This window comes from Ambystoma mexicanum, chromosome 6q (genome assembly GCF_040938575.1).
Source record: "Ambystoma mexicanum isolate Mex_15411 chromosome 6q, UKY_AmexF1_1, whole genome shotgun sequence".
Lineage (NCBI taxonomy): Eukaryota > Metazoa > Chordata > Amphibia > Caudata > Ambystomatidae > Ambystoma > Ambystoma mexicanum.
Genome location: NC_090937.1, coordinates 768,176,952 through 768,198,119, shown reverse-complemented (window position 1 = coordinate 768,198,119; position 21,168 = coordinate 768,176,952). Strand labels below are relative to the sequence as shown.

The 21,168-nt window shown below is 48.7% G+C and overlaps 1 protein-coding gene across 2 annotated transcripts in view; it reads right to left on the bottom strand.

The window, feature by feature from the left end:
* The window catches only part of TMEM131L (transmembrane 131 like), a 909,664-nt gene that overhangs the window by 476,176 nt on the left and 412,320 nt on the right, over window positions 1–21,168 (bottom strand). For both annotated transcript variants that reach the window (XM_069631301.1, XM_069631300.1), the window contains exon 7: window positions 17,948–18,058. In XM_069631301.1, the coding sequence (XP_069487402.1) occupies window positions 17,948–18,058 (111 nt within the window). The remainder of the gene's footprint in view (window positions 1–17,947; window positions 18,059–21,168) is intronic.

The following is a 21,168-nucleotide window of genomic DNA, read 5'->3' as shown; positions in this document are numbered from 1 at the left end:
TTATAATCAGCCATACAATTATGTGGATATGAAAACAGTGACAGTTTAACCATGGGAACCACAGAAACAATGTTTATGGTAATGAAACCAGCTTAAATTGATAGGTATTCTTGTGTTAGTATATGTTGGCATACTCAAAAAGCCTGCCTTCTAATGTATAAATATTTTGTTTAGAGTCTGCTGAGGCCAATGAAGAAGAGGCGTCCAGCCTCGAAACGCGTCGCCACCCAGAAACAGACTACTGGCAACACTCCTTCATTCTTCATTCACTTGTTTTTTGCAAATGTACTGAGATTGCTTTTGTCTTTGTACCCAAAAGCCTGTACTTAAAAATAATAACATATGCACTTATGTGCTTTTCAAATAACTTTTTGTGTTTGAAACTTCTTGAGTTTAAATACCATTTAATTACTCAAAGAATTTATTTCCTCGAGGATATAGTAGTTGGATTATCCAACTCACCCTACAGTGTGCAGGGGACGGGAGGGTTCAAAGTTTGAATCCTTTCTTTTTCGTTGTTATTTGTAGAGGTCTTGTGCCAGGATCTCAGTTCCTCCCCCGCACCTTTAAAATTTAAATACCATTATTTTTCACGTTTCTCTAAATCTGTATACTAGGTTGTGCACCTGCCTTGGTACTTTCTTGAAGCCCTACAAAGGCAAGACAAACAAAGGTCTCAAACCTGTCTCAACGCACAGAGTAAAACCCAAGAGAGACTGCACAAACAGAAAATGGCGAAAAAAGAAGACTGGGGCCATTTTGACAAATGGGTGCTGTCCTGCAGCTGAGGGTTCAGGAAAAAGTAAACCACTGTCACCAGACATTTAAAGTAGTGAGGGTAACATAGAAATGTTACACGAGAGAGTAGGATAAGGGGCTACTAGGTAACCCCCACCACCCCAGTACTCCACATAAAATGGTGTGTGCTGGACCTACAAAGAGAAAAGTAAGTAACGTCAATTTCAATTTACTATTCCTGGGAACTGTAGTTCCCAGAAGAAAAGGTAGTGAAACCTTGTGAGAAATGTAAAAGGATTTCTCTGCGACACTGCACTGAAGGTGCTGTGTGTAACCATACAAAAACCAGATCCTATGGAGTTTGTCAGACTCCAAAACAGTGAAAACAAAATCCAAATCAGGTAAAAACACGAGAGAGTGAGAAAAAAAAGGTCTCACCACAGGGTTAAAATTAAAAAGTCCTAAATCCAGCAAAAGAGCTGGGGGTCTCGAAGGGTGAAGGGGAATTAGCACAGACATGGGAATTCTCCCCAATACCCTTCTACAGGACAGTGAATGTAAATGGACAGGAAATAAGTGTAAGATAGTGCGGGAGAAAAGTAGAGATGGAGAACCTAACATGAACACTGATGGGACAGGAGAGTGGAGAACGAAGGAGGGCTGGCACAAGGGAGATATGGAGAGTGAGGGGAGGTAAGGTGATTGAACAGAGCCAGTTGAGGGTAAAAGTGTGAATGGGCACCAGAATAAACGAAGGTGGGACAATGCGGCAATAGTTATTCAGGCACAAAAGCAAGGGGAAATGCTGACTAAAGAGGATTAAAGAGAGGGGAAATAGAGCATGGGGTTCAGGGGTGTAAAGACAATGGGGAAAAATGGCAGTTATAAAGAGTCAGACATTGAGAGTGAGGGAGGAGAAAGGGAGAGCAGGTAGGTAAGGGAGTGAGGAATGGGGAATGGAGGGGCAGCAATGTAAAAACAAATGGTGTGTGGCATGGTTAAACAAGGGAGGGAAAAATGGAGTGAAGGAAGGCAGGTGACTATGCAAATAGCAGCAAAATGAGGAAGAGATCGGGATCTTTAAAACAAAGCCTATGGCAGAAATGGAGAAAGAAAAAGGCAGGTGCATTAAGGGAATGAAGCAAGAACAGGGGACAACAGTGTCAAAAAAACAGCAGGAAACAGCAGGAGAGTAGAGAAGAAATTGCTAGTAAGGAAAAAAGAGGGGGCAAATAGAATGCTTAATGGGAGAAAAGGGAAGCAGACGGGAAAGGAATAAAAGGGGAGCATATTTGCCCTAGCTGCCCACCTATATGTAGTCACTGCTGCAATAGATTCATGAACAGGTAAACAATTAAAATGCAGACTTAGATAAGGTTGTATTGAAATGGGCCAAAAACAACATGGTTGATGAAAATCCCCTTTGTGAGAGTTCTCTGTGTTCATCATATATCATCTAGGCAGCTAAACAAGCCCAACTGAAACCCACGGTCAGGGAACATAGCAGTGTACGTGTGTGTGTGTGTGTGTGTACACGTGTGTGTACGTGTGTGTACGTGTGTGTACGTGTGTGTACGTGTGTGTGGTGGCCAACCATTCCGCATTTTGTGGGACTGTCCCAACTTCATGTGCCGTGTCTCACACAAAGCCAGCTCGGGACAGGAATAAGCCCTGGCTTTTCTCCTCTAAACCGGGATCAGCTGTCCAAAGTCTTCCCAGCTCAGACTTTTCGTGTGACAGTTAAAAGTGCAGCGACGCACAGCACCTTCCCCACTGCTCCCCCAGCACCCAGAGGTTCAGTTTTGTGTCAAACTCATTTCAATAAACCGATTACAGGTTGATGACCTAGACACTGGGATGCCTGATTAAGGACTTTTGTCCCTTAAAAGGTGTGATTGGTGGGTGAAAATAAAGGGGAAGGGAGTATAACACTGTATGCTGTGTAAAATAATGGCTCAAGCAGATTACTTCATATTGAATTCTTTTTCACTGTGAATACTTTTTTTTAAAACAAAACCAAATAATATTGTTTTTAGGTCCACATTCCTTTGCAGGCTGCTACTGAAATTATGCATTCAGGGTGGCGAAAATAAAGCTATATATGTCTTTTTGCTTGACCTATTTCTATAACAATGTATATAAAGTTAGGTCAGTTTCTTATGTGATTTGTGTACTTTTCAGGGCATTGAAAGAAAAATGAATTATTTCATTTTTTGGAAAGCCAAACCTTAAAATATTTATGTGACCCATCATTGGGACGATATGTAGTCAAGTGCTTAAAGCACAGTCAGGGTCAAATACTGATTGCACCACTTTAACAAAATGTGTGATCCTGAGCAAAGCATTTAATCTCACTGTGCCTGATCTGCTAACACTGGGTGTCATTAAAAGTGATTTAGTTTGCAATTTTTGCTATGAAGAAAGACTCATGATTTACAAAACGATTGAGTTGTTGCATATTAATAATAGTGAGAATGTATATATTGCATAGCACATTACTCCATTAGTTTACACGTGAAAACATATATAGATATATATACATATATATATATAATTTTTTTTTTCAATATGTGAACAAGCAACGGGAGCGGTGCGAAATGCGTCTTATTGTGTGATGCCTTCAATAAAGCTGGTTATGGAACAAAAATACTGGCTGATGATGGGTTGATTTTCTGAAAGGAGATATATGCTGACCTCCTGACCACTTCACGAGTGCGGCCCCCGTGTGGAGAAGTGCATCGACTTTTCCCTTTTCTTTGAAGAAGAAAAAAAAAAATGTATATTATATACGAAGCCCCAGTAGGGTGAAACACGTCGTTCCTTTTTTCTGCACTGGAACTGCTGCTGCCTCCTTTGCCCATGCACTTTTAATTAATAAAGGACATTTGGCTGCACGGAACACTGACTGCTTGTGGATTTGTTTTTTGTCAGCATCGCCAGAGTGCCGTTGTGCCCCGGATTGGTTTCCAATCTATATATCTATATATATCTATATATATCTATATATAGATATATATAATAAATTACTCACCGTAATCGTATATCTGATGCTTGTATCTGCTTAGATTCACATGCTGTGCATAGGACATCTAGTGGAAGTTGCAGAGTATTACAGTTTGTTTTTCGAAACTCGAAAATGGGCGTCGACACAGGGCGTGCCAGTAATACTATCCCTAGTGTAACGTTCACTGTATCCATGATCCCTCACGCATCTAGGACCCTCAGATTGTGTTTTTTCTGACATGAGGTAGCATGAGGAGTAGCGCGAGTACAGATAATCCAAGCAGATAGATAAGACTACAAGCATCCATGCGCCTTCTCTCAGAGGGGAGGAAGGGTGGGTCGCATGTGAATCTAAGCAGATACAAGCATCAGAAATACGATTACGATGAGTAATGTATCCCTTCTGAGGCTTGTGGAATCTGCTTACATCACATGCTGTGCATAGATTAGCGAGCAGTGTTAGAAGAAGGAGGTGGGATGTGAGAACGGTCATGAGCAAATAAATGTCTTAGAAACCGCTTGTCCCACTTGAGTATCTGTCTTGGAATGGGTGTCAATGCAATAGTGCTGAGAAAAGGTGTGAATAGAGCTCCAAGTAGCTGCTTTGCAAATGGTGTCAAGGGGTACATTTGCAATGAAAGCCAGAGTGGCCCCAATGCATCTTGTAGAGTGGGCTGTTGACGTGAAAGGCAAAGGTTTTTCAGAAAGGGATTAACACAGCTGGATACAGTTAACAATCCTATTAGAGATGGCACATTTAGAAACGCAATCTCCCTCTTTGCCTGTAGCTACGGAGACAAACAGTTGGTCTGTTTTTCTTAGCGGACTGGTCTTGTTTACATAGTATAGGACCGCCCTACGCACATCTAGGGTATGTAGTTTCCCCTCAGCCGAGCTTTGTGGGTCTTGGAAAAAAGCCAGAAGCTCGATGGACTGGTTCACATGGAATTTAGAAATAAACTTAGGTGAGAACCTAGGGTGTGTACGTAAAACCAGTTTATCTTTATGAACCGTAAAGAACGGATCCTGCACTGACAGAGCCTGAATTTCACTGACCCTTCTTATAGATGTAATTGCTACTAAGAAGGCCGTTTTATAAGTCAGGTGTTTTGAGACTGCTTTTATGCATGGGCTCGAATGGGGGGCCCATGAGTTTAGATAGCAACACATTAAGGTCCGATCCTGGTGGTGGGTTTGAAATTGGAGGGTGAAGTCTCTTTACTCCTTCCATGAAGGCTTTAACCACTGGTACTTTCCACCACAACACCTTGTTATGGGAGGTGGTGTATACTGACAGAGCTGCCAGGTGTACCTTCAGTGAGTTAAAAAACCAACCCTGCGTCCAGCAGGTGGAGCATGTATGTGACAATTGTGGAAGGAGTGCAATCAACTGGGTTGATTTGCTTATTCTGGCACCAAATAACAAATCTTTTCCATTTGTCAAAGTAGCAGTGCCTCGTGTTTGGCTTCCTAGATTCCCTTAGGATGTCCATACATCTCTGCGGTAAATTGATATGCCCAAACTCTATGACCTCAGGAGCCATGCTGCCAGGTTCATTGAGTTGGGTTGAGGATGCACCTTCTGACCTTGGGACAGTAAATTGTGCCAGCCCGGGAGTTTGATGGGTTCACATACCGCTAGTATGCGTAAGTGCAGGAACCACGGTTGTCTCGCCCAAATGGGAGCAACTAGGACGAGCGTCATTGATTCTCTGTTCATCTTGTTGACCACCTTCCTGATGAGGTGTTGGTGGAAAAGCATACGCATACATCCCTGACCAGTTCATCCACAGGGCGTTCCCCTGGGAGTCTGGTTCGGGGAACCTGGATGCAAATCCTGGGCATTGTCTGTTTTCGCTTGTGGCGAATAGGTCTATCGTGGGGAAACGCCACTGAGAGAAGAGATCTTCTATGATTTCTCTTTGTAGACACCATTCGTGTTCCTCTGGAAGGGGGTTTCTGCTCAAAGCGTCCGCCAGAGAATTGAGATCCCCTGGAACATGTTGAGATAACAGGAATATGTTCCGTCTGAGTGCCCATATCCAAATTTTCTGGGCAAGGTTGAACAGATTTGGCGAACGAGTCCCTCCTTGTTTGTTCAGGTAAAACATGGCTGTTGTGCTGTCTGTCCGGATCTGTACTGACAGATTCAACAGGTCGGGCTCGAACGCTTGAAGCGCTCTGAATACTGCCAGAAGCTCTAACAGATTGATATGATTCTAGCTACCGAGTGAGACCAGAGACCTTTAGCTGTGTGGTGGAGATGGTGTGCTCCCCACCCTCACAGGCATGCGTCCGTCGTGACTACGGCCTGTATCTCGGGATCGTAAAAGGGTTTCCCGATTTTCTCTTGTCCACCAGTGAAGGCTTCGTACAAGTGTTGGCGAAACGACCACTAGATCGTTCCACTGACCACTTGCCTGAGACCACTGTTTCGCCAACCATTCCTGCATGGGACGCATGCGCAGGCACGTTTGGGGGACCAGGTAAATACATGATGCCATCATGCCCAGCAAACGCATAGCTTTGCGTACCGTTATCTGGCGACCGACCTGATATTGCGGAATTTGCAGCAGTATATTCCGAATTCTTTCCTCTGATGGAAAGGCCAACCCCTCTTGTGTGTTTAGGACAGCTCCTAGGAACTGTTTGGAGGTGCTTGGCACCAGACTTGACTTTCTCGTTTATGGAGAAACCCAATTCGAAGAGGCGGTCTATCGTTCTTTGAATGTTTTATCTGCAAATTACTGGGGTCTCCCCCGTGATGAGCCAGTCGTCCAGGTAAGGGTACACTGGGATTGCCTCCCTGCATCGGTGTGCCGCCGCCACCGCCAGTACCTTGGTGAATACCCTTGGAGCCGAGGCTATCCCGAAGGGCAGTACCTTGAACTGGTAGTGCCGACTGTCCACCTTGAAGCGCAAGTATCTTCTGTGCGCTGGGAACATGGAAATATGAAAATAGGCATCTTTCATGTCCAATGTTGCCATGTAATCCCCTTTTTTTAGGAGGGGGATTACCTCTTGGAGAGTAGTCATGCGAAATTTTTCAGGCTTGACATACTTGTTTGCAGGCCGTAAATCCAATACTGGGCGCATTGTCAAATCTTTTTTTGGCACAAGGAAGTAACTTGAATAAATACCCTTGTTTACCTGGTGTCCCGGGACGAGTTCTATCGCGTCCTTGCTAGAAGATTGGCTATTTCTTCGAGGAGGATCTTCTGGTGGTCTAATGAGTGTACATTTTGTCGTGGAGGGTAGTTTCAGGGATGCTCTAACAGTTCTAAGCAGTATCCTGCGGACACTGTGGACAGCAACCATCTGTCTGATGTGATCCCTTCCCAAGCTTGGGTGAAGTTGGAAATGCATCCCCCTACTGGGGATGCGTGAGAAGGGACCCTGAACGGAACGTCACTGTTTTGGGGGAGGCGTGCCGCCGCCTCTACTGGAGCTGCCTCTACCCCTACCACGACCTCTCTTGTTACTCCTGCCATAACCCTGGGTAGACTGCTGGTTGTTGTTCCATGGTGTACTCTGCCCCTGGGAATAATTGGAGCCTCTCTGGGAATTTTGGCCGCGTCGGCGAAGAAAATTGCCATTCCCCCTTTAATTCGGGGGTTTGTTGGTTAATTGGCCTAGGGATTTAAGAGTCTCCTACTCAGCCTTGGCATTTTTTAGCGCGTCCTCTACCGCCTTGCCAAACAGTAGATCGGGCTCCACCGGTTTGTCTATTAAAGATGCTTTGGTCTCGGGTTTGAACCCCGATTACCTTAACCAAGCATGTCTTTTGATAACAGTGCTCTCTGCTATCAATCTTCCGGCATTGTCCACGGCATCAAAGGTTACTTTTAAGATGCAACTGGACACGGCTCTTCCCTCCGACGCAACCCTTACCAACTGGCTTTTTAAGGGTTCTGGGGCGGCGTCGATGAGTGCCGCGACTTCTTCCCACTGGTGGCAGTTGTAACTTGCCAGTAGGGTGGTGGAGTTGGCAACCCTTGCCTGGTAGGCGGAAGTGGAGGCTACTTTCCTACCCAAACCATACATTTTTGTTCTCCTTGTCGGGAGGAGCTTCAGAAGATGATAGGGGCGTTCCCGCCCTCTTTCGGGTGTTTGTCACTACCAGGGAGTCCGGTTTCAGATGCCCCCTTATGTACAGTGGGTCTGATTGGGCTGCCCTGAATAGTTTCTCGATCCTGGGGTTTACCGCCCTGGTGAGGTTAGGATTTACAAGGGAAGGGTCTATTCTCCTTTGTATAGATTTGAGGATAGGGATGGTCTGGGCAACAGGTCTCCTTTCTCCCACTAATTCCTCGGCAAAGTCCCTCTCTTCCTGTGCTCCCTGGGTGTCAATGTGGAAGTGTTCTGCCGCCCTGGACAGAACTTCATTCAGGAGAGGTTGGTTGTCGACAGAGGAGTCGGTAACCAGGGGTTGCTACTGGGGAGTCTACCCTGTAAGTTTCTGGGTCGTCCTCGTCCTACTCTTGGTCCTTGTCATCCCCATAGAAGCCCGTCCCAGTTTGGTCTCCCAACATGCCCAAATCTGGATCCTCATTATATTGAGAGTAGGGCTGTATACAGAAAGGGTCCGAAGACCGTGTTGGTGTTTCAACCCGGGACTTCTTACTTGGGGGTATCGGGTCCCTAGAGCCTGAGGCTGATGCCCCGTCAGGGGTATATGAGAGGAAGTGCTCAGGATTCTTGGCATAGAAGTCTGCCAATGATGACATCCTAGATATACATACCTTCGAGCTGGGAATGACACTTTCCTGGGAGAGTTTGCCTGTTCTATCCTGACTGGACCTATGGGTTTGTGCAGGGGTCTTTAAAATGACAGAAGACTGAGACTTGTCTGTCTGTTTCTGTGGTGTAGAAGACTGTGACCTGTCTGACTGCTTCTGGGGTGTGGAAGAAGGTAGAGAATGCTTCTTTTGTTGTTTTCCCCCCTCCCTGTGGGTGGAAGAGTGTTTTCCCTGTTTTTTCGCCCCTTCGGAGCTTTTCGACGTCTGGCATCGAGGTTCGGGGGTAGTGTCCCTATCTCTCGAGTGTGGAGGTTGGGACTCGAGAACCACCGTTACGCGGTCTGCTGACGCCGACTCCTGCAGTGCGGCCTGGGGATAGAGGTCGGCTTTGTCTTCCGACGATAGAACCTCCGTTACCTTAGGGAGCGAGGCACTTTTGGCAACAGTGGATGGCTGCCTGGAGTCATGCGGCGATCTAGATCGAGAACGCCCAGAGGACACCGATTCAGTGGACCGTTCTCTGTGTGCCTCTTTCCGAGAACTCGACGTGCGCGTCGAGGCTCGGTGGGACTTCACGTGTTTGGTGAAAGTGCTGTGGGTAGCGCTTGTGTCGCTGGGGGTTTTCCCCATAGCCGCCCTGCCGGACGACCTTCCGAGGTCGGGGACTTGCGCTTGGCTGTCTCTCGACGCCACGTTGCCCTCGCCGTCCGAAAACACGGCATCGCTGAAGGCGCCCTCCGTTGCAATGGCCTCTTGACACGTGGCGTGGTGGGCCCACGCTTGATCGAACGGTCCTTTAGTGTTTACGGTTTAAACCTACTACACGCCCTGCAGTTCGCCTCGGGGTGGTCCCTCGGCAAGCAGAGGTTGCACGTGGCGTGTCTGTCAACCCAAGGGTACTTGTGGTTGCACTTGGGGCAAAATTGGAAAGGGGTACCCTCCATACGCACCTTGTGGCAGCGGGCTAGTGTGTGTAAGAATATATATAAGGAAAAGTGCCTATATATATATAGAATCTAGAATGTAGAGATGTGTGCCAACCCCCACTCTCCCTACTTGTAGGGCCAAGGCCAGAGGCCTTCCAAGGCCCAGGACGAGGCCAGAGGCCTTCCGAGACCCAAGGCCGTCGTGCAGCTGTCGACGGGTGATTTTTCTCTCCGGCTCCGAGTGTCGAAGTCAGTGTCGGTGTCTCGACGTTGGGGTGGAGAAATGGTGAAATATTAAGATTTTTCTTAAGAATTATGGCTAAGGCCAGGGAACTCCGTGGGATGCTTCCGACCAGTATGGCGAAAAAAACAATCTGAGGGTCCTAGACGCGTGAGGGATCATGAGTACAGTGGACGTCACACTAGGGATAGCATTACTGGCACGCCCTGTGTCGACGCCCATTTTCGAGTTTCGAAAAACAAACTGTAATACTCCGCAGCTTCCACTAGATGTCGGCCTATGCACAGCATGTGATCTAAGCAGATTCCAAGAGCCTCAGAAATATATATATAATCTATATATCTCTATCTGTATATGGTTTGAAATCCTTTACAAAAAAAAGTAAAAACAGATACATAAATCAGTGAAGGACCACCAATTCCTTTTTAAACATCAATGAACATAGCAGAATGGATGAGAAAATGAAAATGTTATTCCCATTCATGTATGTGACTTAGTAGCATGACATCAAGATCTGGGTCAAAATATAGTCCACCAAAGCTTTAAGAGACATAAAGAAGGAGATATCTAAGAACAGAAGCCAAGTTTAAATTGAAACTACATTCAAATAATAATGTAACTTCTTACCAAGACCTGCACCACATTTATTGTCAACGCTGTCTCGTACCCAGAATTCAGTCTATTCCAGAACATATCCGATGGTAAACTTATTTTAATGCCTTGTATGCCTAACAATCAAACAGTGTTGTTAATTTGTTGTTCTGTGTATGTGTTCAAGAGCCTCTGGGAGAGGGGGGTGCCCAAGCAGCTGCACCTATGGAACAAGTTACTTACCTGTAACTATTGTTCTCCAGCATGGGTCTGGCATGGATTCACATGCTCATGAATATTCCCAGTCGTCAGGCCGGGAATCCTCGGTATAGAAAAAAATCAGTATCAGTTTCGTTTCTGATCTGTCTTTCTTAGTAGTAACCAATCACCGGTCTCTGGGTCATACTGCCCCCAGCCAATGGCTGCCCTCTCCCTAAGCCCCGCCTCTGGCAGCCATCCTCAGATTTGGTAGCACGTAAAGTGGCAGTATGACCAAGTGAAGAGCCGCAGAGGGGTAGGCGGGAGGGTTCGCATGTGAATCCATGCCAGACCCATGCTGGAGAACAACAGTTGAAGGTAAGTAACTTGTTCCTTCTCCAGCATGGGGTCTGGCATAGATTCACATGCTCATGAATAAGATAATACATAGCAGTACACACATGCACAACCAACGGGAGGTGGCAACAGGCTCAACATTAAGCAATACAACAACTCAACATTAAGCATCTCTTAACTCCTCACCAGGCTCACCTTAGGCGAACAGGTTGCGCAGCACTGCTTGGCCGACCCTGGACTCCTCCCTGGAGTCCCGATCGACGCAGTAGAATCTTGTGAAGGTGTGCGTCGACCACGTCGCAGCCCTGCAGATGTCTAGCAGGGGCACACCAGACAGGAACGCCGTGGTAGCAGCGATCGCCCTGGTCGAATGGGCTCTCGGACAGCCGGGCAACGGTCGGTTTGCCAACCGGTGACAGTGCATGATGCAGCCGGAGAGCCATCTGGAAATGGAAGTCTTCGAGAGAGCCTTCCCTTGATTCACAGTCCCAAAGTTCACAAACAGCTGTGACGTCTTCCGAAAACTCTTCGTGCGGTCCACGTAGAACTTCAGCGCTCTAGCTACATCCAGCGAGTGCAAAGTCCTCTCTGCCGGCAACGAAGGCGACGGGAAGAAAACTGGCAACACCAAGGGCTCGTTGAGGTGGAAGTCCGACGGCACCTTGTGCATAAAGGAGGGGTGCGTCCTCAGCACCACCCTCGTGTCATGAAAAGTCAAGTATGGAGGCTTGCAAGGTAGGGCCTGGATCTCTCCCACTCGTCGTGCGGAGGTGATGGCCACGAGGAAAACGGTCTTCCATGACAGGAACTTCAGAGGGGCTGAATGCATAGGCTCGAATGGACCCCCTCCCCCCCCCCCCCATGAGCCTGGTCAGCACCACATTAGGCTCCCACGCCGGGGCAAGAGCCTTCACCGGCGGGAATGATTGGAATAGTCCCTTCATGAATTCTTTCACCAGGCGATGAGACCACAAGGACGCCCGTCCCGTAGTCCTGGTATATCGGGAGATTGCAGCCAGATGTATTTTGATGGAGGCGTGAGCCAGTACAGCTTTGGCCAGCGACAGTAGGTACGGCAGTAGTGAGGGGCCGTAATCCGCAGAGGGTTAATCTTCTGTGCATGGCACCAGACAGAGAACCTCTTCCATTTATGTCCGTAGCACTTGAGAGTTGAGGACGCCCTGGCCTTTGCAAGAACCTCTCTGCAGTCGGCCGGGATGTCGTAACCTCCAAACTCTAGTGCTGCAGGAGCCAGGCCTGCAAGTTCAGCGACTCCGGGTTGTGGTGAAGAATGGCTCCTCCTTCTCTGGAGAGAAGGTCTGCGTTCGTCGGCAGCTTGACTGGTGTGGACGTTGACAAGTCCAGAAGGTCCGGGAAACAGATCTGTCTCGACCACGCCGGTGCGACGAGTATCATCCTGCACCAGGACCTCTTGAGCTGGTTGATGAGCCGGAGCAGCAACGGCAGCGGAGGGAATGCATAAAGTAATAGGCCGTCCCAGGGGAACGAGAAAGCATCGCCCATGCTCCTCGGCTGGGGGAACCTGCTGGCGAACCTCCGGCACTTGGAATTCATCGCCGTCGCGAAGAGATCGATTTGGGGTTCGCCCCATCGTCGGAAGAGTCAATCCACTTGATCCTGGCGTAGTTCCCACTCGTGGCACGAGCCCAGCTCGTTGCTGAGTCGGCGATCGTGTTTTTTATTCCTGCAAGATGAAGAGGCACCAGAAACATCCGTTGGGCGATGGCCCAATGCCACAGATCATGGGCTTCCTTGGATAGGGCCGGGGACCTGGTTCCGCCCTGTTTCCGGATGTAGAACATCATGGTGGTGTTGTCGGTGAAGATCCTCACCACCTTGCCCGTGAGGGACGGGAGAAAGGACCCGAGGGCCCAGAACACTGCGCAGAGGTCCAAAATGTTGATGTGGAGTGACTTCTTTTCCGGGAGCCAAAGGCCTCTCGCTTGAAGATCTGAGTGCTCTCCCCAACCTTCCAGGGAGGCGTCCATCGTCACCGTCACCTGGTGAGCTGGGATCTGAAAATCCGTGCCCACCGACAGATGGGAGCGAGTACCCCACCCCCGTATCGCCTGACGGAACGTCTCGTTGAGGGATCCTGTCCTCGAAGCTGCCCGTCAACTGGACCCAGCGGGCGTCGAGGAACTCTTGTAAGGGGCGCATCCGAAGCCTGCAAAGGCGCACCAGATAAATGCAGGACGACATCATCCCGAGGAGGGACTTGATAGATCTTACCCTGGCCATGTCCGTGGCCAGCAGACGCTGCACCTTGCCCAGAATGGTCCTGGTCCTTTCCTCCGACGGCGAGGCCAGCCGCGCCACTGTGTCGAGCTTGGCTCCCAGAAACAGGGCAACTTGCGACGGAACCAGGTGGGATTTTGGAAAGTTGATGGAGAATCCCAGGTCCGTGAGCAGCTGGATGGTCTTCGCAGTGTGCTCCATGGCGAGCTCCCTCGTCCTTGGCAGGATGAGCCAGTCTTCCAGGTAGGGGTAGACGTGGATCCCCTGTAGGCACAGCCGCGCCGCCACCGGTGCAAGGCACTTGGTGAACACCCTGGGTGCCGACTTCAATCCGAACGGGAGGGCCTTGAACTGGTAGTGCCGCCCTTGGACCACGAACCTGAGGAACTTTGTGTCTTTTTAGAATGGGGATGTGGAAGTACGCATCCTCCAAGTCCAACGACGACAGGAAATCGCCCTCCTCCAGCTGTCCCAGTACGTGCTGGAGGGTGATCATACGGAACTTCTGCGCCTTGATGTACTTGTTCAGTCGTCGTAGATCCAGGATGGGGCGCCATCCTCCTGTCTTCTCTTTTTTACGAGGAAGTACCATGAGTAAACTCCGGAGCCCTGAAGCCTCTTTGGGACGAGCTCGATGGCACCCTTCTTGAGCATCGGCTTACTTCCAACAGTAGTTGAGGGACGCGATTTTCCTTCCTGGCCACGGGTGGACCGCGAGGGCACTTCTTCTGAAAATCGCGTGCGTGCCCTTGGGCCAGGGCGTCCAGCACCCAACGGTCGGTGGAGATGGACTCCCACACACTGACGAACCTCGCCAGCCGGCCTCCCACCGGGGTGCTTCGGTGGGGGCCCGACACCAAGGTCGGTTCAATCTTGTTTGGAGGCCGCCTTGCCTCCTTGACCTCCCTGTCGACGACGACGGGCACCACCTGACTTGCCGCGTCCCCTGTAGGCTTCCTGGGACGAAGATCTTGCCGCTTGTCGGTACGTGGAGGAGCCACTGCCGGATCCCTTGGAGGCACCTTGTCTGCCTCCGGAGCTCCGAAAGGACGGCTGTCGTCGTTGGAGCACTCCCAGTGCCCGGGCAGTCTGTCGGTCTTGATGGCCTGAAGGGACTCAACCGCCTTCCCAAACAGTTTGTTCCCGTCGAAGGGCATGTCCAAAACCTTGGTTTGTACGTCCTGGTGGAAATCCGTGGCCTTGAGCCATCCTCGTCGTCTCAAGCAAACGCCGTTGCCCAACTGACGGAAACCGGTGTCGGCGATGTCCGTTGCCACCGTGATGGCGTGGTCCGAAGCAATCTCACCCTCCTGTAGGATTTCAAGGGCCTCAGCCCTTTTGGCGTCTGGAAGGAAGTCCAACAGAGGGGCGATTTTGAACCACAACTCCCTGTCGTAGCGGGCTACGATAGCCAGGGCGTTGGCCGCCTTGATAGTCGTCGCTGCGGATGAGATGATCCGTCGTCCCATCGTGTCCAACTTCCTGCCCTCGCCGTCCGGCGGGAAGTTGATGTCGAGGCCGATGCCCCCCCCAGCTTTCTTCTTTGCCGCCGCCGAGACGACCAAATCCGGGGTAGGTTGTGCCCGAAGGCACAAGGGGGCAGCGTCGGGGACCCGGTACTTCTTCTCATACCGGTCCCTCTTTGCCGGCGCCGTGGCATGGTTCTTGAGGAGGGCGAGCCCCTCATCCCAGATGTCATCAAGAAGCTGTACGGCAAGGACCGTCTTCCTTTTAGCTTCGTGCCGTTGGTAAAGGAACCCTTCTTTCTTCTTCTCTTCTGGACAGAGCTGGAAAAGCTTGGATGCCCTGGAAATCATGGCATGAAAGGATCCAATCTCGTCGGGCGGGGACGCCCGAGCAGGGGGCGACGGGGGACACGTCCCGTTGTCGCCTCCGTCGTCATCTGTACCTGTCGTAGCCGTGTCCGTGCCTGTATCATCCCCGTGGGTAGTAGACCTGGCTCCGGTTCCCCCGTCGGGTCTGGCTCAGGTACCTCCGTCGGGGGAAGGGGCAACCTTATCCTTATCTCCGAGCATAAGGACTGAATCGCTGACAAAATGGGCGCCGAAGTGTCCTGCGGCGGGCGCGAGGGCTCTTGAGGAGCCTTGTCGGTGACACCGTCGCTCTCGTCGTCGCCCTCGTCGAGATCCCTCCCGATGGGCTGGGCCTCTTCCACGACTTCGATGAGCTCTTCTTCAGAGGTTGTGTCCGTATCCACGATGGCCACCAGCCCCTCCCCCACCTTTTGCAACGAGGACTTCGTGGGGGTCTTCTCAATGGGCCTGAAAGACGACTCCCTCCGCGGTGGCAGGGAGACTCTGGGTCCTGAGGGCGCCTCCACTGGTGTAGCCTCCACAGGCTGAGCCAGGGCCGTGGCGACATCCTCAATCGAGGTCTTAGCAGGGTGAATTAAGGACATCGTCACCTTCTGGACGCCTTTGGTCTTCACCTTGGGGGGAGGGCCCGAGCCTCGCTCCCCCTCTGCCGGAATCTTCGAGATCGACCAGGGCCTCTCCAGAAGCTTCGCCGGGTTCTCGGACTTCCTCTTACCCGAGCCAGAGCGTTGGCTCGTGGTTGATGGCGCCGGGGAGGATGCACCCTGCCTGGCAGCCAAGGAGCCCGACCGTTCGGCGCTCCCGGTGCCCGCGGACTCGTGGTGCTTAGCCTTTTGTTGGGCCCCCGTCGCCGGGGCGCCCTCACAGGACTTAGAAGACCGCTCAGACTTCTTTTTTTTCTTCTCGCCTGACGGGCTCTTCCCTTCCAGCCAGTTGGCGAGACGGAGGTGGCGATCCTTCATGGTCCGCTCCGACATGTTCCCACAAAACGCAGTCCTTCTCCGTGTGCGTCTTGTCCTCATGGAGACAGAGGCATAACGAATGCTCGTCCTCCTTGAAAACATCCTGAAGCTGGCATCCAGGGCAGGTCCTGAACAGCTTCCTGGGCGTCGAGCTTCCTTTCTCCTGGGCCATGTCCGGGGTAGGCCTCGGAACTTCTGGAATCCTCCAAAAGCGTAACTCGACGAAAACTTCACCCTTGAGGGGCGTAGAAAACTCCGAAACGGATCCCCGTTGATCGGATGTAGAAACGGTGGAGCTTGAGGCTCTATTTAACCGAAAAATTAGAAAAATCTCCTGAAAAAGCGCGAAAACGCAGCAAAAACTCGAGAGCTACAGCACGGGGACTCCCAACACTTGAACGTGCGGTAAAAATTTGAGGATGGCTGCCAGGGGTGGGGCTTAGGGAGAGGGCAGTCATTGGCTGGGGGCAGTATGACCCAGAGACCGGTGATTGGTTACTAAGAAAGACAGATCAGAAACAAAACTGATACTGATTTTTTTCTATACCGAGGATTCCCGGCCTGACGACGGGGAATATTCATGAGCATGTGAATCCATGCCAGACCCCATGCTGGAGAAAGTCTTACTACACAGCAACATATTTCTTTCTTTCATGCCATTAAATGCACACTTTTCCTTGCGTGCATGTTACAGGCTGCCCTTTGCTGGCTGCTGTCACCTTAACTGAAGGCTTTAAATGTGCGGTTTGCAGCAGGTCATAGACTGCCTTTGATAGCACACAGCATCCAGCAGTGTTATCACCGCTTTGCCTTTTACCCTGGTTTCAATTGCGTTAGCGCCTTGCTGACAGAGCAATTACTAACCTTTCAGTGGCAGTTTAGTGTTTCAGCTTCCCTCTAGCTGCCTGCCCCTAGAGAGCAGTCCTTTGTATCCATTCCTATTTAATCAACCCAAGGGTGCCACAGACTGTGTCCACCCCCTAACTGTAGGCAAGGGGTGGTCCAAACAATTTGAAATGGGCCCCCATGAGCCCTGATAAAGTTTTAGCCGAGCCCTGTGAGCGAGCGCAAAGACGGCTCTTGATTATTCCAATGTGCCTGACTGCCAGCAAGCAGGGATGAGGGCGTGTGTGTTGTGGCTTACGTGAGGAGATTGGGAAGGTGGAAGACCAGGACACGGCAGGGCCCGCTCACCCTTTGTGATCAGAGTCAGCCTCTGCTAAGACTGCTAGAACGTTACAAGGGCTATCTCACAGAGGCGGGAAACCCAGGGAAATTCATAGTGTTCTGTTATGGGGATTTACACCGTGCACCACTGCCATATGAATGGCCTCCAGTAACTCTGGAGGATCCGAAAGTGAACGGAGTAGGGTTTGTTAGTAAGGAGAGAGCGAAGGTAAGAAAAACGTTGCAATGATATCATCTCAAATTGTCTACGGCCAATTGAAAATGGTGTAATGGCAAGGAGATGCCACAAAACGTCCACTAGTTTTAAAGCCCGGAGAAGGACCATGAATTGGGAGGGAACAGAGGAGTATAAATTGGATTAGCAGAAATCACTCAGCAGCAGCACGTGCTGCAGCGGTGGTATTGTACAAATATGAACGTGCATCCATAATCTCCCCTAACTGCCTACTACAACCATGTAGGTGGTCTTATGACGTCTACTTTAAGAACGGGTTCAATGGAGTTGATCTGGGTGTCGGGGCAGCGGGGGCCGGAGGGCTAGAATAAACATGAGAGAGTTTGATAAAAATAGCAGTGAAACAAATATTCAACAACTATGCAAAACAGAAAAAAACTGCAATAAAATGCAAATGGCGTCATGGGATGGTTTCTGGGAAACAGAAGGGAGAGAGGTATGTAAATGGACAAGACGATAGATGATGGGAGAATGGAATACAACAAATTAGGGGAGTGTGTAAATGATGCATCATAGGTTAAGACCCTTCTTTGAGAATTTATTTATATCGACCTTTTAACGTGCGCTAAATATTGAGGAACTGGAAAATACGTATTTTCTATGCAACATTTACTAACCATCAGGTCAATTCAGGTATTTTGATGTACCCCAGGTTGTCATTTATAAGCCACTTACCTTGGTTTGCGAAAGCTGAATATCGTCAATCTGAGGAAACAGTAATTCTGCATTTCCTAGCAGATTTTCGGAATAATCTCTGAAGGTTTCAGAAGTTCCCACTCCAAAAACCTATTGCAAAAAATGCATCATTGTTATTTATTGAGCATAGTAGTGCGGTCCAATAAAGTCGGTCCATAAATAAAGAACACTTTGCCAAAATGTGCACATGATCTGTAAATTAGCATCCAGCTTTCGACTTTCAATGTTTAACAGAACATGAAATTAGCATATATTATTCAGAATTGCCAAAATGCATGTTTATAGTTTGATTTTATGTCTAGCCAAGATAAAACATGCCATCCATGTTCAGTTTAGTTTTTGGTCTTGGTTTCCATTTTAATTAGTGCCAATGTTGTTTAATATACAACTATGACACTTTTTAATTACCAGTTTCGTTTTAAATGTCAATATTTTTAATACGGCCCTCTGTATTTTTAACGGCAATAAATCAGACAAATTAACAATAACCAAAAATGTATCAACTGAACGTGATAATGCAAGCCTTAGGTTAACCAGAACCAACCGCAATCTGGGCAAACAAATGAAAGTAGATGGCAGGGAACACCTCAATAACAAACGCTGCACAAGAGGCATCGTATCATTAGGCGTCACATGATCACCACCATCAAGTGCCAATTGGACTCCCGCGCACTTTCCTTCACAACAAATATTTTAAAATATTACACATTTTAGGAGCACAGATGTAAAGTCTCCGGTTATGCTCCACACTTTTTAACATATGGATATGGACAAACTCCTTTCCATCGGCTTCAATGGTAAATCACAGCTACCACTGAATTCTATGGGCGCAGGGAGACTGTGTGAGGAATCTGTGAGCTGGTGAGACTATGCAGGTGCTGCGGTGTGCCCTGTACATGCATACAGATGGAAGTGTGGGGGTGCGGGGTACGTATAAATTAAGGTTTGTACACTAATTTATTACAAAGTACAGGCATAGTAAAACGAATTCCATTTAGCACTTTTTAGGTCTATATTTAATGAAATACTGCGAAATCCAAATGTGCACGTTTCAAGCATTCAAACTTTACTTTGCCATTTTTTAAGTACTGTCAAACTCGAGCACATTTTGATACGTGGTGACACCAATCCAGAAAGTCCTGTAATTTATTTTGTATTTTTATTAAATCTCGTATTCCCTTTCCCAACCCCGAAGTTCAAAAGGGAGGATGTGAAAAATATGTTCCAATGTTGTTTAGCAGAGGATAGGAAGATCAGGATAAAGGCTAGCGGGGGAGGAAGTCCGGGTTTCATTAGGTGAAGAAAGGAAGATGTTCATGATTAGGCTTTTGTGCAAGGGTATGATGTAAGGGGCGGCACAGATATGGGGTGCTAGGGAATTCCAGCCTCTGGGTGCCTATGGGGCGAAGGCTTGTTTTGGGAGAAGGTCATCTTGCATAGCTTGTTTGGTGTTAGTGTGGGTGATGGGTTACAGTCTGCTGTAAGGATGGAATGGGATTTTGAGTTGGATGGCCTTTTATAGGATGCATAGTCCTCAGAAAGCAATTCTCTGGAGTAAACACTTGTGTACAGGCGTGCTACAAATGACTCATATCATATCATATGGGCAGCCAGTAGATTAGGCCAAGAACTGGGATGAGGTGAGATAGTTTGGGTGAGCGCAGAATGAGACTTGCTGCTGCATTCTGGATTGCTTTCAGGGAGATGAGCAGGGATGTTTATTCACCAACATGCGGGGGGTAGCAGAAGTGACATCACACACCTAATGACATCACAATAAGGGATGTCACTTCACCTTTGGCCCTGATGGCATCAGTTCCTCTTTAACCCTGGTGACATCACAGGAGGTGGCTTGCGGGCGTAAAAGAAGTACATAAACGTACAATTTATAAAATACCAAATAGGTACTAAAGCAGACAGGAATAGTTTAGATACCAACTACATTTTAACAAGCGCGTTGCCTTTCATATGCCATGGATGGTGTCATGATATGATAGGGTTAGACCCAGTAGAATCAACTTAGGGCATGGCACTGACATAGATAGATATGCCACTCGGCATCTTATGGCCCGTTACTTCCATATTATACCAATTATATCTGCATTTCAGGTATTGCCATTCTATAAGTAGAGCCCCTACAGTGTGTCAGGTATCTTGACCCACGTTTGAACTATTATGCTACAACATTTGGTGCTGTGGGCTTAGAAAATCCAAGATGGCTGAAAAGGCCACATTTGCGCCAGAATCCAGGAAAACCGCGCAGTTTTGCACACACCAAAATGGTCGCCTGACCTGCCACCCACCAGTGCGAGCGTGATGGGCCAGAAGCGCCATGAGCGAAATCAGTGCAAAGGAATATGGTGCTGTTAAAAATCTGTTTTAATTGATGTCAAAAATTGCTAAAATCATGGCCACAAAATGACTCTACTGCAGAATCTATAGCAATACACTGTTAGTAAATGCTATCAGGTAAAATCCCTTTTTTTGAAATGTATTAATTCAAGACAGCTCCCAAAAATGGGTGCAGTACCGGCGCTCGACACTAACTGGCGCTAGCGGTCTAAACTCTGACAGGAGGCCTGTCTTTCAGGAGCTGACAAGGAACCTGTGCTAGCTGGAAACCTCAAAGCCTTGCTGGTTAATGAGAATTCTTAACACCTACTGTTCACAGGCCTGGCTGCATTCTGTTGCCCCCACCAAAAGAAGATCACACCTCTCTGATTGTATCAGGGGAGGGGACTGCAGGAAAACAGAACAATGAACTTTCCTTGGCTGAGGCAAATGCTAAATCAGGAGTCGTAAATGGCTTCCTCTTGGAATGAAATGGGAGGGGCGCTGCCTCTGGGACCCACCTGAGCTGGAGGCGGGGACAGACAGAAATTCCCCCATGTGCTTTGGAACCTAAACCACACCCATCTGGGCCAGAGCATAATTTTAAAAAGATGGATAATTCATAGTGCATAACTGTCAAAATTATATAAATAATATCATTCCTGTGATTTTTCTGTGCACATTTTAAGAGGCGTTAGGACTCTGTGGTATGTTCTGGGGAGTAGTAGCGGAAAATAGTGTGTTACTCCGATTGTCTGTTAAAAATCTGACGCTTCATCATTGGATGCCCATATTCCATGCGCACATTTGTGTAAATTCTGGAAAAGTTTAGCGGTTGTGTTCTGGATGAAAAGGGCAGAATTCTGTCA